Source organism: Excalfactoria chinensis, chromosome 1 (assembly GCF_039878825.1).
Source record: "Excalfactoria chinensis isolate bCotChi1 chromosome 1, bCotChi1.hap2, whole genome shotgun sequence".
NCBI lineage: Eukaryota > Metazoa > Chordata > Aves > Galliformes > Phasianidae > Excalfactoria > Excalfactoria chinensis.
The window spans coordinates 143,850,485-143,863,698 of record NC_092825.1 but is presented as its reverse complement, the minus strand read 5'-3'; the positions used below and the strand labels follow the sequence as shown (position 1 = coordinate 143,863,698).

The following is a 13,214-nucleotide window of genomic DNA, read 5'->3' as shown; positions in this document are numbered from 1 at the left end:
TGTTTAGTCCCTGTTTATGAGTCTTACAAAATAAAGGCCAGAACTATGCCTTTTCAGTGCACGACAGGTCATAACAGGCTTCCGTTGAATAGAGCCTTTAGTCTGGAGTTTCTCTGTTTCTTAGTCTTTCTGTAGCAACAGAATGAATTGTTAATGCTGTCTATGAAGGAAATAAGTCTTAGGTGCGTATTGTCCCTCTGTAATGTTACCCCTATCATTTGTAAGTGAGTCTGAATCTCAAATCTGGAAAAAAGTAGCTTCCAAGAGACAAAATGAATTTTTCTCTGTGAAGGCAAAATGAGTACTGAGCAGTGATGTGCTCCTTGGCCAGTGGATCTTTGTGCATCTGAAGTATGGTCATCGCAAACTGTGTGTGTGTGTGGGGGGGGGGATAAAATAACAGAGCAGTTATTGAAGTGCAGGGGGAGAGGAGAGGAAGAATGAAGATAACCAACAGAACCTTGTTACTTGGGCTTTACTGCTTGCCCTGTTCATAGACCAGAACTACACGTGCATCCCAAATACCTTTTGATATTGCATGTACCGGGTGTTAGCACAAAAGGGTAGTAATTTTCTGTTGTTTGTCTCACTGCTTATTTAATTACAGCTTTGTTTTACAGTGATTTTGTTGGCTGTACCTGTTTCAGCGCCAGATTTTACTTGTGAATGATTGTACTTAATTTAGAACCACGTTTCTCGATCTTGGGCTATTTTTCTGACCTGTTTTATCTGTTTAGAATCAAGTGTTTTGTCTTCTCACATGCTTTCCGTATCCCTAAATGTATTATGTTATTTTGAAGTTATTTTCTCTGACCTTAATTACTATGAATAGATTTGCATATTTCTCAGTTTACTGCTTTTTCTGGATCGCTGATTAGATGCTAAATGACCTAATTGCTCAGTACCCAAAAACCTTCAGTAACCTCTATCAGTTCTTTCAAAGTGACCTTACCTTAATAGTGTGCTTGTGAATAGTGTGTGTTAATATATGTATGTACTTAGGCACGATATGCTGATCTATGTGTAAACATATATAACCTTGTTTATGCTTGTATGGCTTAAGCTTGTACTTCATGTCTAGACAAAGCCTTTCCAATTTAAGTTGTTATTCTCAGAATACAGTTTTTGGGGGAGCTCATGGAAAATGGCTATAACAAATAACTATCCCTTTTGAGTTCGACACGTTGGAAAAGAGAGTATTTGTAGCAGAAGCCATACAAAAATTGCATGAAATTATATTTCATTAAATTCTTCTGAAGTTTTTTGTTTTTTAATTTCCTTTGAACCATCTTTTCCATTTACCTGCCTTTTGTTGAATGTTGTATTTGCTTCTAATTTCTGCTGCTAGTGCTGGTTTAGAAAGAGTAGCACAGAATGTATAACCTTCAGATCTTTGGCATATAGAAAAACAACTATTGTAAGAGCATGGCACTACTTAGCAAAGCTTATTGAGCACTCTTTCTTCTGAAAGTAATCTTATCCAATAATTTGATTGCACTTTGTTTAATGGAAAAATAACCCTTAATATACACTTAATATTCTTTTTTTTGCTAGGATAACTATATTCTGTAGGATGTTTTCAGGAACTAAAAATCACATTTCAGGTCTCTTCCATCTGTTTGACTGACTTTTAAATATGGGTGCTTCAGTAGTAATTTTCTAGGCATTGTGGTGTTCATGCTCGTATGCGCTCTAGTATGTACTAATACTTCTTTTGTTCCAAGTGTGTACTACTCTTAATATTCTAAGTGATATAACTTTATCTGAAAATAGTCAGACGTTCTGTCTTAAAGAAAAGATCTGTAAGTTGATGGATCTGAATTTGCAGGTTATAACCAATGTGATTGCTTATTCTAATTCTCATTCCCCTATATGCTTAACTGTACGGGTTCTTTTTGAGCTATATAAGAAAAAATCCAAGCAAGTTAAAGCTGTATAGGAGAAGGAGTCTTTCCAGAGCATAGAAAAACGCAGAATATTGATGAAATGCAAGAATAGAAATGTGACACTTATAGAAGTAGTGTTATTTTTACTGTAGCAATGGAGAGAAAATAATAACAAAAAATAATAGTGTTGCTCACTTGTTGTAAAAAGGAAAAAGAGGAAGAAAAAGAGACATTAAAGGCTGCTTTTGACTGTTTGCTTCAAGAGTATTTCACTGGGTTCCTTAGTGATCGTGCACTATCTGTGTAAATAACTTTTGGCTTGTCGAAGGGCATTTTTCTTTCGTTCTTGATGATAGTCCTGCGAATACAAAGTTATCAGGCAATTCTCTCCATGATTTTTATGTGTTTTTCTTTTAAGCTTCACAATGAGGATGACCCTCCAGAATCTTCAGTGGCTGAGCAGCCTTCTGCTTCTACAGAGACTACACAGACTCCTCAGACAGCAGCCTTATCTGAAGCAGATACCTCCCCTCCACCTTACTGTAGCATAGATGTAGAAGCAGCTGCAACCTCAGGTATTTTTCTTACGTAACAGCTTATGAGAGAGGAGCGTGTATCAATCAGCACTTAGTCAGTGTGGTATGTGCTGCAGTATTTTTTCTGCACGCACAATCGCAGCAAGAAGGGAGGCTTTCATGCCTCGCTTCATTCACAGTCCTTTGTTAAGTTTGTTCAGAAGAAGCATGCTTCTTAATTATGCTGATTGTTCCAAATTACTTGACTAAAGGGTTGTTCATTAATTAGTGTAATGGTTAGCTTTTATTTAAGTCTGTGTGTAGTTCAGTTCCACATTTAATCTACGTACTTCAGTGCTCATTATGATACCTCATTAGCAATTTTTATTACTCTTCTAACTGCCACCTCCACCTCACCCCTGAAAGCAAAAGTATGTACCATGTGTGGTGAAAAATGCTGCCATGAAAAGATGGATTTTGCTTTAAAGGTTCCTGATGAAACTTCTTGAAGAAAATTTGAATAAGAAAAGTATAGCTTTTTATTCACTGCCCCCTTTCTGATGAGGTTGTGACTTTCCTTTAGAGTATAGGAGAATTAACAGCAGGAAACATCAAAGTCCTTGTTTAAGCATAGTTGCCTGAATTTGCATCTCACATTCACCAAGTGAATGATTCAGAATTACTCTGACTTAGGTCTTTAATGTTGATTAAACAATTTCCTATCCCTTCTGTATCAGACAGTGCTTGCAACTATGAAAACATATAGCTGTGCTGAATTATCCTTGCACTTAATAACTTTGTTGTGCTGACATCTTTTTACCATGTAAGCAGTCTTGTTATAAACTGCTACTGGCTGTAGGCAGAAAGTGTATTTTAAATGTTGTTATTTGTTTTGTTAATGGTGGTATTCTGTATGTTGGCATTTTACTAGTTTGATATTAACAATGGAGTCTGTGGCTCACTTTGATGTAAAGAATATTTTTTACAAGAGTGGTGAAAATGAAATCCTGGAAAAACTTATTTTCAAGGAGCAACTGGAATTAGCAAATGGGTCTCACTGAAAAGAATATGTCATGATTATTACTATACCTCTTGAAAGAATGCGCTTTCAAGTTCAGTAGTTTTGTGCTTATGAATCTTATTATTTTTTTTTATATCTTTCTAGATTAAAAATGCATAACCTCTTTATTTTGAACAGAAACACACAATGAATTTTATCCTGTACCACCTCCATACAGTGTAGCTACCTCTCTTCCTACTTATGATGAAGCAGAGAAGGCGAAAGCTGCAGCAATGGCAGCTGCTGCAGCAGAAGTTGCCCAGCGTGTAAGTAATGCAGTTATTTGTTTCAACCTTTATGAAACTTTTAAGACTAATGCACTGATTTATAGTAATAGGGACCATCTCATGGCCTATTCACTAAAGTAATGATGGGCAGGTGATTTTAAGTTTGTTATATATTTACTTTTTAAAAGGTAGTGTAAGCTAGTACTAGAGAACTTGTATAGTGTTTGCGCTCTTCGGAGGCTTAAATATTTCTGAAAGCCATACATTGCCCTGTTTTGATAGTTTATTCAGTATCTTGTCATCTTTTAATTAACTATGCATATCCACTGATAATGTCAATTTCTAGAGTTAACAATAATATTGAGTGTTTCATATGGTATTAAAAAAAGATAAGTAAAGTAAGCAGAGCTTTGGAAAGAAGTGAAATTCTCATAGTCTGGAATAGTTGAAACACCAACCAGTGTAGGTCGTTGTTAAAGAAAAGTCTTTGCTTCTCGTTTCTTGCAAGTTTAAATACCGGAAAGCCAAGACAAGTTGGAAGAAATGTTTCAAGCACTTAAAGAAAACACCCCATACCACAAGTATGGTAAACGGTAAATTAATAGGCATGCATTCAGTATTTATGGTTTTGTAAGAATTAACATCATAATGAATGCTGTCTTCAAAGTAAAAAAAAAAACAGAAGCAAACAAGCAAACAAAACCCCAAAACAACCTAAAAAACAGACAAAACCCCACACGATTCACATTTCCAATTATTGCTTAAGTTAGTTTTGTAAACAGTTGATGACTTTATTTTTTTTTCTCTCTGAAATTTTGAAATTCTGCTATTTTTTAGGATTGACTGTAATATGCCACAAGTAAATTAGGCTTCCAGAGCTTTCTCTAGAAATCCACACCTTGAGATTATGGTGATTGAGCTTGAGATGCATTTAAAATCTTCCTAACCGGGTTGTATATGTCAAGTATAGCATGCTTTCGAATGGAGAACTTCAGCTCGTGCAGCTAGAATTGGTTTCTTCCTTGACTGTTATGCAGTAATCACAGTGCACAGCAGTTAGTTAACACAGCACACAGCTGTAGTTAAAATAGATGTATGTGACATCACCAATGAAGGTGTTATACAAGTCTGTTTTACTAAATGTAGCTGTGAATGCAAAGTATTTGCATGGTTACTTGCCAAGTTCCTGCTAGGAGGTGATGATTTTGTAACCTTTTAACTGCTTTAACAGAAGTTATATTTACTTTATTAGTGCTTGCAATAGGAGTAATTAGGCTGAAACTTCGGTCTGAATGCAGCCCTCAATCTCATTCAGTAAACTTTAAATATATTTGAAATGTTAGCAACCGAAAGGTTAACTTTATGGGTACTGTTACCAGTCTTACAATACTTCAGATGGGGCTTATGCAATTCTTGCAATATTCTGTCTGCTTTTAACTTTGTATATCTGGAACCCTACAGGGGAGAAGCTTTAGACATAGATGCAATTGTCTCTGACCTACACTTAACTGGGGAGGGGAGTGGGGGGAGGGGGGAGTGAAGCCTAAGGCTGAGGTATAGCCAACTTAAGAACAGATCTAAGTAAAACACTGGTGTTCTGCTTGTGTTCTTAAGCCTTTTATTTAGAAGTGCTCTTATCCTCACATGTTTAGATTTTTGTGTCGGAAATATCTTGTACCCTGCCTCAGAAAATCTGCCTGGCTTTGGCCAACATAAGTTACTGAAAAATGAGTTTCCACAGTTGATACGTAGAGCTTTAGAACTAGTAAATTTGTGGAGATAGTCTCCCATGAACAAGTTCGGACTGCTCATAGCTCTGCAGGGGATGGGGCTGCAGATGTGTTGTCTCAAGAGAACATTTGTGGATTTCCTGAATCAGAGTAGGATTATGAGACAAAAAAAAAAAAAAAAAGATAAATCATCTGACTGCCCTTAAATACTTTCAGTACTGGGACTGTGAGTTTCATGTGTGCCATGGATAGTTTTATTATTCTTGGCCTTTGATCAGTAGGGAAGAGGAAGGACATTTGACTCACAGAAGGATGTCAGCAGTAGGTAGAGTGAAGCAGGACAAAGACTGCAACTCTGAATCTTACGTGTTGCAGGAGGTAAAGTCTAGATCTAGCTAGCAAAAAGAGTGCTAATAAAATGAGCACATACAGGACGAGGGAGGATTGGTCTGAGTTGAAATGAAAAAAGGCAAATCCAAATATATGTAAAGAGTACAGAGTGATCTTGAGGAGAAGCCAGAGGGAACAGAATAAGCTGAGGTTAGTGGAGAAAAGAATAAAAGTGAAAACCAAATGTAATACTGGAAAGGGAGCTGAAGGTGTTGAGTGGGAAAATGGGAATAGGATTGAAGAAAGAACGCTGATAGGATTGTGTTGCTTTGTGGGTAGACACTTGTGGAATTGAGGAAGGGAAATAAAGTTATTTAGAAATTATGCAATGTGAGAATAGTAAAAATCAATTGCATTAGTAAAACTTAGTTGATCAGTCAAGAAAGATTTGCCAAGGCAGGAAAACAAGTAAAATGGAGGCAAGGGTCAGGGATCTAGATTTCAGAGATAGGATTATAGAATATGGTGATGAGTTAATAAATGAACTTTTGCAAAAAATCTAACAGTATACGTTCTTTTCCAAAACACACAGAAGAACTTGGGATATAAGTGCTGATGCTTAATGAAATTCATAAAAATTTCACCTACTTCAGAAAAATCAGTAGGAATGCAACATCATTCCCCCAGAGCAGAAGCTTGCTCAATGATTTGTAGGTTAAGTCAGTACTGTTAATATCAGAAGCTTTCTCTATGTACTTTGAAGTGTTAGGTCCTGCTGACTGCTAAGGATCTCAAGTTTGATGGTAGTTTCTAGTCATTTTGCTTCTAAATCTTTTGTTTATTTTCCTTTAAGTGCACACAGAAGCTATATTAATAAAACAGTAGTAAGGTTCTGGAAAGTGGCACATAATAGTTAGGGTGATGATTTGCCATCCTGAGGGAAAGATTTTGATTCTTAGCTCTGAATACTTGCAGAAGAGCAATTAAGTCACTTGAACTTTGCACTAGTGGTCTATAATTATTTTCTTGCTTTCACTTTGAGATTACAATCAGTGACATCTGCATGCAGTGTTTAAGTTACTTATTACATACTTTGAAAATCATACAAACATACACAAACCACAGCTTTTCCATGTCTGATTTTCAGGTTTATGAAATCAGTGCTCTTAAGGTTGTGAACTGTGTTAAGAGCTATGCTTCTAACTTCTTATTTGTTGAATGAGGATATTTTGCAGCTTCACCACAGGAATGTGAACAGTTTAAAATGTTAGATGAGCTTATGTTACCTTGAGCAATACATGAAGCTGATAAACCTTTCATGATGTACTCTAAAATGTACAGCAAAGAAGGCTACAAGCCTATTAATTTTCCAGAATAGCGGAAAACTGCATTAAAAAGTGTGTTTAATTAACTAATTTCTTCCTTTTTTTTTTTTTTCTTTTTTTTTTTTTTTTTTCCCTGAATGATATAGGGATGCTATAGAAAAACAAACAAACAAACAAAAACTGTGATCATATTAAAGGCTTTGTCATAGTCCTTGAATCCACAGGTCATATGAACAATCAAAACTTAAAATTTACTGACAAATTTGGTACTTGATTTTGTAGACCTTCGTGTATTTTGCCTTAGAAGAATAGATTGTGTAAACATTCATTTCTTTTATTATGCTCCTAGTTATATGCTTAACATATCAAAGAAGTTGTAGCAATCATCTGTCATCACTTTTGACAGCAGTAGTTATGCTGACTTTTCATGCTTGCCTTTTGTTATTCTCAACATGAGTTTTCAGAGGTTAATTTAAACAGGCAAACATACTAACAGGTAAATGACTTGTATGTTACAATGAATGGCTTTTACTTAATGCTCTTTAGTTGCGTTTGTCTTATGTTTTTCTGTTTTTACATGCTTAGCACGCCCAGTTTAGGGAGTCTAGGAGTCTGTTTGATGAAATATTCCACAATCGTCCTGAGGTATGGTATAGTTCTCTCTAGTTTAGACTCTAATTGTGAATTTTCCTTCTGGCACACAAATGCTCCTGGGTTTCATCATGCCCTTTTTTCCCCTCTCATCATTAAGTTTTCATTTTTTGTTTTGTATGCTGAAAATATAATTTCTGATTTTTACCAAGTTGTTTAATCATTTTTTTCTTCTTAATTTTTCTCTGTGAACCTTCTTCATTGAGAATAGTTTTTTTATCAGTTCAGTTATCCAACAGGTTTCTGAAAACTCTGATTCTTTCTTTAATCAAAGATGGTTGTCCCACTATATGCCATGCCAGGTTTCAGTTTAAATGAAGTTACAAAGTCTTTGGGGGCAGGGGAAGGGTATAAACAAACAAGTAGCCTTCTCTTCCATAAATAGCTACGGATAGCACTGTAGTTCTAGAGGAGCAAATAGATTTGATTTAATTAGGTGCTGTGTGCCTTTGGATATTCTTTAGCTTATAGATTTAGCTTATAGAAATTTAACTGTGTGATATGTCATTCATGTTGATAATATATTTTGCTGTTTAACTATTTCCTTGGTCATAGGAGTATTACATTTTTTGTTTATACAAATTTCAGAATGTTCAACAATCAAAATAAATTTATCCATGATCCTTAACATGACTATTTTGTCAAAAAGCAATGAAAGACACTGGAAAAAAAGAGATTTTTTTAGCTATTTGTGTGCATGTGTGTACATATAGCACTAGGATATCAGTGGCATTAAGAATACAAGCATAAACATAATGTTATTGACTAAAATATTAGTATCTAATAGAAGTATTATTATGAAACTATTCAGTTTCTAGGCATCATCAGTTGAGAGGACAGTCATTTTGCGTTGTCTCTTTTCATTTCCAAAATTTGGAACCAAAAAGGTAGCAAGCAATTATACTATGAAGAAAGTGATAGCTTTGACACTGAGTATACTGAGTGAGAGCAACTGGTTTGTGAAGGGCAACCTGTATTTGAGCAGTGGACAGTTAATGTATTTGGCCTCTGGGACCAATGATAAAAACCAAGTACTGTGTGATTGGATATGTACTGAATGTGGTTTAAAGGTAGGAAACTGTTTCATTACATTGGAGATTGCAATAACTTTAACAGGCTGATTTTTGAAGACAGTAAATAGAACATCGTTTACTATACCTTTTGGCATAGAATACAATGAATAAGTTGCTCACACTTAGTGCAAGTGCCTGTTTTCATGCCTCTAGGTCATATACTGATGCACTTTCGTTCCATATACAAGCCTTAGTGTCATGGGTTAACACTTAGGAATGTATGTGTATATATACATACACACACACACACACACACACACATATACATACACAAACACAAATATATATATATATATATATAAGTATGTTAAACTTATTACTGTAAGCAAGATCATTTTGTGAAGGGTAAGAGCAAGATGGTGAACTGATCTGTAAAAGCCAGTGTGAGGTATAGCAGCTAGCAAGTAATTTAAGGGGGAAAAAATGGGGTTTTATGGACCTTCTGAAATTAAAATTGAAAACATTTGTTGCTAAAACTTGAAAAAAAAGCTTCTGAGGCATTTATATTTTAAATACAAGCACATTCAAATGTATCCTTTTGTTTAATGTATTTTCAGCCTTTCCTTCCCTTCCCCTCATTGGTCTTGCAGATTCAGCAAAGACATAAAATAAACTAAACTAATACTTTCTTAGCCCCTTAAGATGACCACTTATGGATGTTTGAAATTATCTAGATCTGAGTTATACCCTGTTAAAACTGCTGTTCAACTCTTTGTGATGTAATTGGAATTGTCTTTGTTGAACAGTAGTGTTTTAGTATTTTTTGAGATATGAAGACCTGGTAAATGAACTGAAATGGCAGATAGCAATTGGAACTTCATGACCATGTTATAAAGGTTAATAATGGCTGCCTGCAGTTGGTACAATTTGTTCTAGCCCACTTAACTGGAATTATTATACCGTGGTAGATTTTTTTTCACTGTTCACAAAAGTGAATATATCAATTGCATGACAGATCATTGTGATTTTTAATTACCTTTCAGTTATGAGTAGATGTATGTATAAAAATACATGTAAAGAAACCATTGATACAGTGAATGAATAATATGTTAAAATCAGAAGTACATTATTTCATTGGTAATTGTTCACTCTGGGTAAAACAGCTAAATCTCACTTTAAGCTCAATTTGTTTTTCATTATTTTAATCAGATATTTCTTACTTTAGTTTTAAGCCATATGATCAATCGTTGAAAAACTGCAGGAAAAGTAAATAGATGTTACTCATGTTTCTGCCTAGACTACATTGCTGCCATTACTGACAGCTGTTATTTAACTTATTACCCTGCTTAGCTTTGCTGTTATTCATTTAACATAATGTTTAGATTTAACATAATGTTTAGCTGTTTCCTACAGTTTTCATCAGACTCTTTAAAAATCTGTCACAGTAAAACTTTGGTTTCCCAGCCTACACAGCTGTACGTGAATTAGATCTTCCAAGTCCTGTTGAAAATATTGGGAAACAGTACAGACCCATACTTTCAGTGTGTTAAGATTTAGTAATTTGACATGACCAGAGAAATTTCTGCACTGTTTTGACTGACATCTGTTTTTGTTTGACTTATATATAAGTATTGTGTTTTCTGAGTTTACATGTTTAAACAATTTTAATGTGCTCACGCCCTCTAGTGTCTCTAGAGGTTTTGTTTCCTTTACGTATATTTTACAGTGGTTTGTAGGATAATCTGTAAATTGATCAGTGCGGTGCTTTTGCATCAGCATTTTTAATATACTGACCTTATTCTAAATCTTTTTTTCTGTAACTCAAAGCATTAGAAGATCTTCTGTTAGAGTAAAAAACAACAAACTTACTGGAAAAAAATCATTAGTAACAACATGGCTGCATATTAAAATAAATAGAGTAAGAGAGAGGATTTTTTATTGGTTTAGATTGCCAAAGTAGTTATTGGAAATAATTAATAGTTAAGATGAATAGACATTGTCTTCTGCAGAAACTGTGAGGTTAAATCCATGCTCTGTCAACATAAGAAACATAAGCCTTGTTTGTAGATATTATTTTACTTTAAAGTTCCTTGGTGTGGACATGTTAGAGAAATGTCAGTTCTTTTCTAGATTTAGAAATATGATTAATACTGTAATCCTACAGTTAGTTATTCTAAAATAAACTTTTCACTAAATTATCACTAACCTGTAAATCCAGGAAGAAGAGTATCCACCACGGGATGATTTCAGTGATGCAGATCAGCTTAGAGTGGGCAATGATGGCATCTTCATGTTGGCATTTTTCAGTAAGTTATCTTGTATCCCAGACCTACGGAGGTATCTCTTAATTGTACCTTATTTCTATGGAATATAAAAGATGACTGTGATATAACTGCATTAATGTACTGTAATTTGTTTATTTTTTTACCTGTATGCAGAGATATGTACAACCTGTTTTAGATATAGCCAGCATTTTGCTTTTTTCCTGTAACACCTTTTGCAATTCAGAAGACAAAAATAATCACTGTTCTGAGACACAGCAAGACTATACTGTTATAGTATAAGTTGGGTAGTTCTGTCATCTTCTAGTTGGACAACCAGCTCTAAAGGCTGGATCAGAGACCTGGCAACCAACTTTTAGGTAGAAGAAATTTGAGTAAGAGTGTGCCATATAAAAGTTGCCTGTATTAGTAGAGTGAATTAAGTAACTGTGTGGCCTTGTGGTACAAATGCAGCCACACTTAATTTCAGATTGAGCTATCCACTAGTGCATAAACATGTAGTTTTCAGGTAATCTCTGGTTACAGCCAACACTCCTTGACCAGTTATTTGGGCACTGTCTCTGTATGTTGTGCATTCTTTGCCTTGTACTTTACCTACTGTGTTGAGCAAACTTTGATTTAGCCACTGGAAGTTACTTCTAGAAGAAAGGTGCTTCATTTTCACTAATTATGTAATTATTTCTAATTTTAAGGATATTTTCCCATTCTGAAATGAATGAGCTTTTGGCAACGTGTGTAAAAATTTGGGGTGGGGAATGCAGCCATCCTTCTTAGCAGTCATCAGGATGGAAGCTGATTATTTATTGAAATACTCATCATGCCTTTCAACATAAACTTCATTTTAGTTTATGTCCCTTCTATCTCTATCTTAGTTACTTGTTTCATGGCTGGAGATGCAGGTTATGGAACTTCAAAATTTTTTCATGATAATATATGATGCGCAGATTGGGGGTTGTGTCTTGGAAGGAGAATAATTGGTCTACCTCACAAAGCAAATGCACAAATATTTATGTTTGGTGACCAAGTGAATTTTGTATTCTAATCCGTTTTTGTAATTGGACCATAAAAAGGGTCCAATTTTGAGGGGTGAAGGGTTTTCTTGATTTTCTTTTTCCCTTTCTTCACCTGCCCTGTGTTCTGCAACCATGTGTATTTAACTTGTTTAGGTTCCATGCTGTATAAACTTGATCTTGCTTTCAAGTGTTTAGGTTTTCATTAGCATTGCACTTGGAAGTCAAGTAAGTGAATTGTTGGCTCCAAAATGTTTCAGGTTTTTGAATATCCATGAGCGAAAGCACATCAGTTTGCACCTAGGAGTGCGTTAGTTAAAATCACGCTGTGCAGAAGCTGAGCTAGAAGCAAATAATTTTTGCTATTATATGTAGTACTTACATATGAGAATTTATGTAGTTTGCTTGGTATTTATGCTCGTTATATGATGAGTTAACAACTCACTGCATATATAGATCTGTAATACTCATTATCAGTGATTTTTTTTGGGGGGGTGGGGAGTGGGAAATGAAAAACTAACTTAACAACTTAGGAGGTATAGATCTTAAATAGTGTGTGTGATGTATTCCTGTCTCTTCTCTTAAGGATCATGAATTTGAAGTATGTAAGCTCAAGAGAGCAGGAGCTAAAATGAAATTTCCAGAACAGCTCTCTATTTTTGTGTTCTAGGTGGGTTGTGTTTAAATCCTGGGAGCAGAGGTGACAGATCAGTGAAAACCTAGAATAAATTTCCTCATGTAGTTAAAATGCAGGAAAACAATATCAATATCAAGAACGGTGTTATAGTGAGAGGATCGCGGAAAGAACAATTTATTCTAGATGGTGCTCACTCATATCCTTCCTGTGACTGTCACGTACAGCACTTGTAGGAAGATCTTCGGAGATGGTTGCATTAATTTTAAGTATCAAACAGAAATTAGCTTTTGTTACTCCATTTTATTCAGTGAAGTATAATCAAATACGCATTTTTTGTTTGGTGGTGTGTTTGATTTTTTTTTTTTTTGGGGGGGGGGAGTGGAGATGGGAAGGGTGTTTGTTTTGTTTGTTTGCTTTACCCGTTTCTGCCTGATTATTGACATTAACTAGTGATGTGTAGCTACCATCTAGTGGTCGTTGCAGAACCTGCAAAAATATTTCTCTTGAGGCCATCTAGTGGTCAGATATTTCTTTTGTACGAGCTCGGT

The 13,214-nt window shown here is 35.1% G+C and overlaps 1 protein-coding gene across 2 annotated transcripts in view; it reads left to right on the top strand.

The window, feature by feature from the left end:
* Positions 1–13,214, top strand: part of NDFIP2 (Nedd4 family interacting protein 2) — a 44,903-nt gene that overhangs the window by 16,926 nt on the left and 14,763 nt on the right. The window contains exons 2-5 of one of the 2 annotated variants that reach the window (XM_072352386.1): positions 2,305–2,461; positions 3,600–3,727; positions 7,659–7,718; positions 10,956–11,043. In XM_072352386.1, coding sequence (XP_072208487.1) covers positions 2,305–2,461; positions 3,600–3,727; positions 7,659–7,718; positions 10,956–11,043 — 433 coding nt within the window. The remainder of the gene's footprint in view (positions 1–2,304; positions 2,462–3,599; positions 3,728–7,658; positions 7,719–10,955; positions 11,044–13,214) is intronic. The other variant, XM_072352395.1, reaches the window with a different exon arrangement.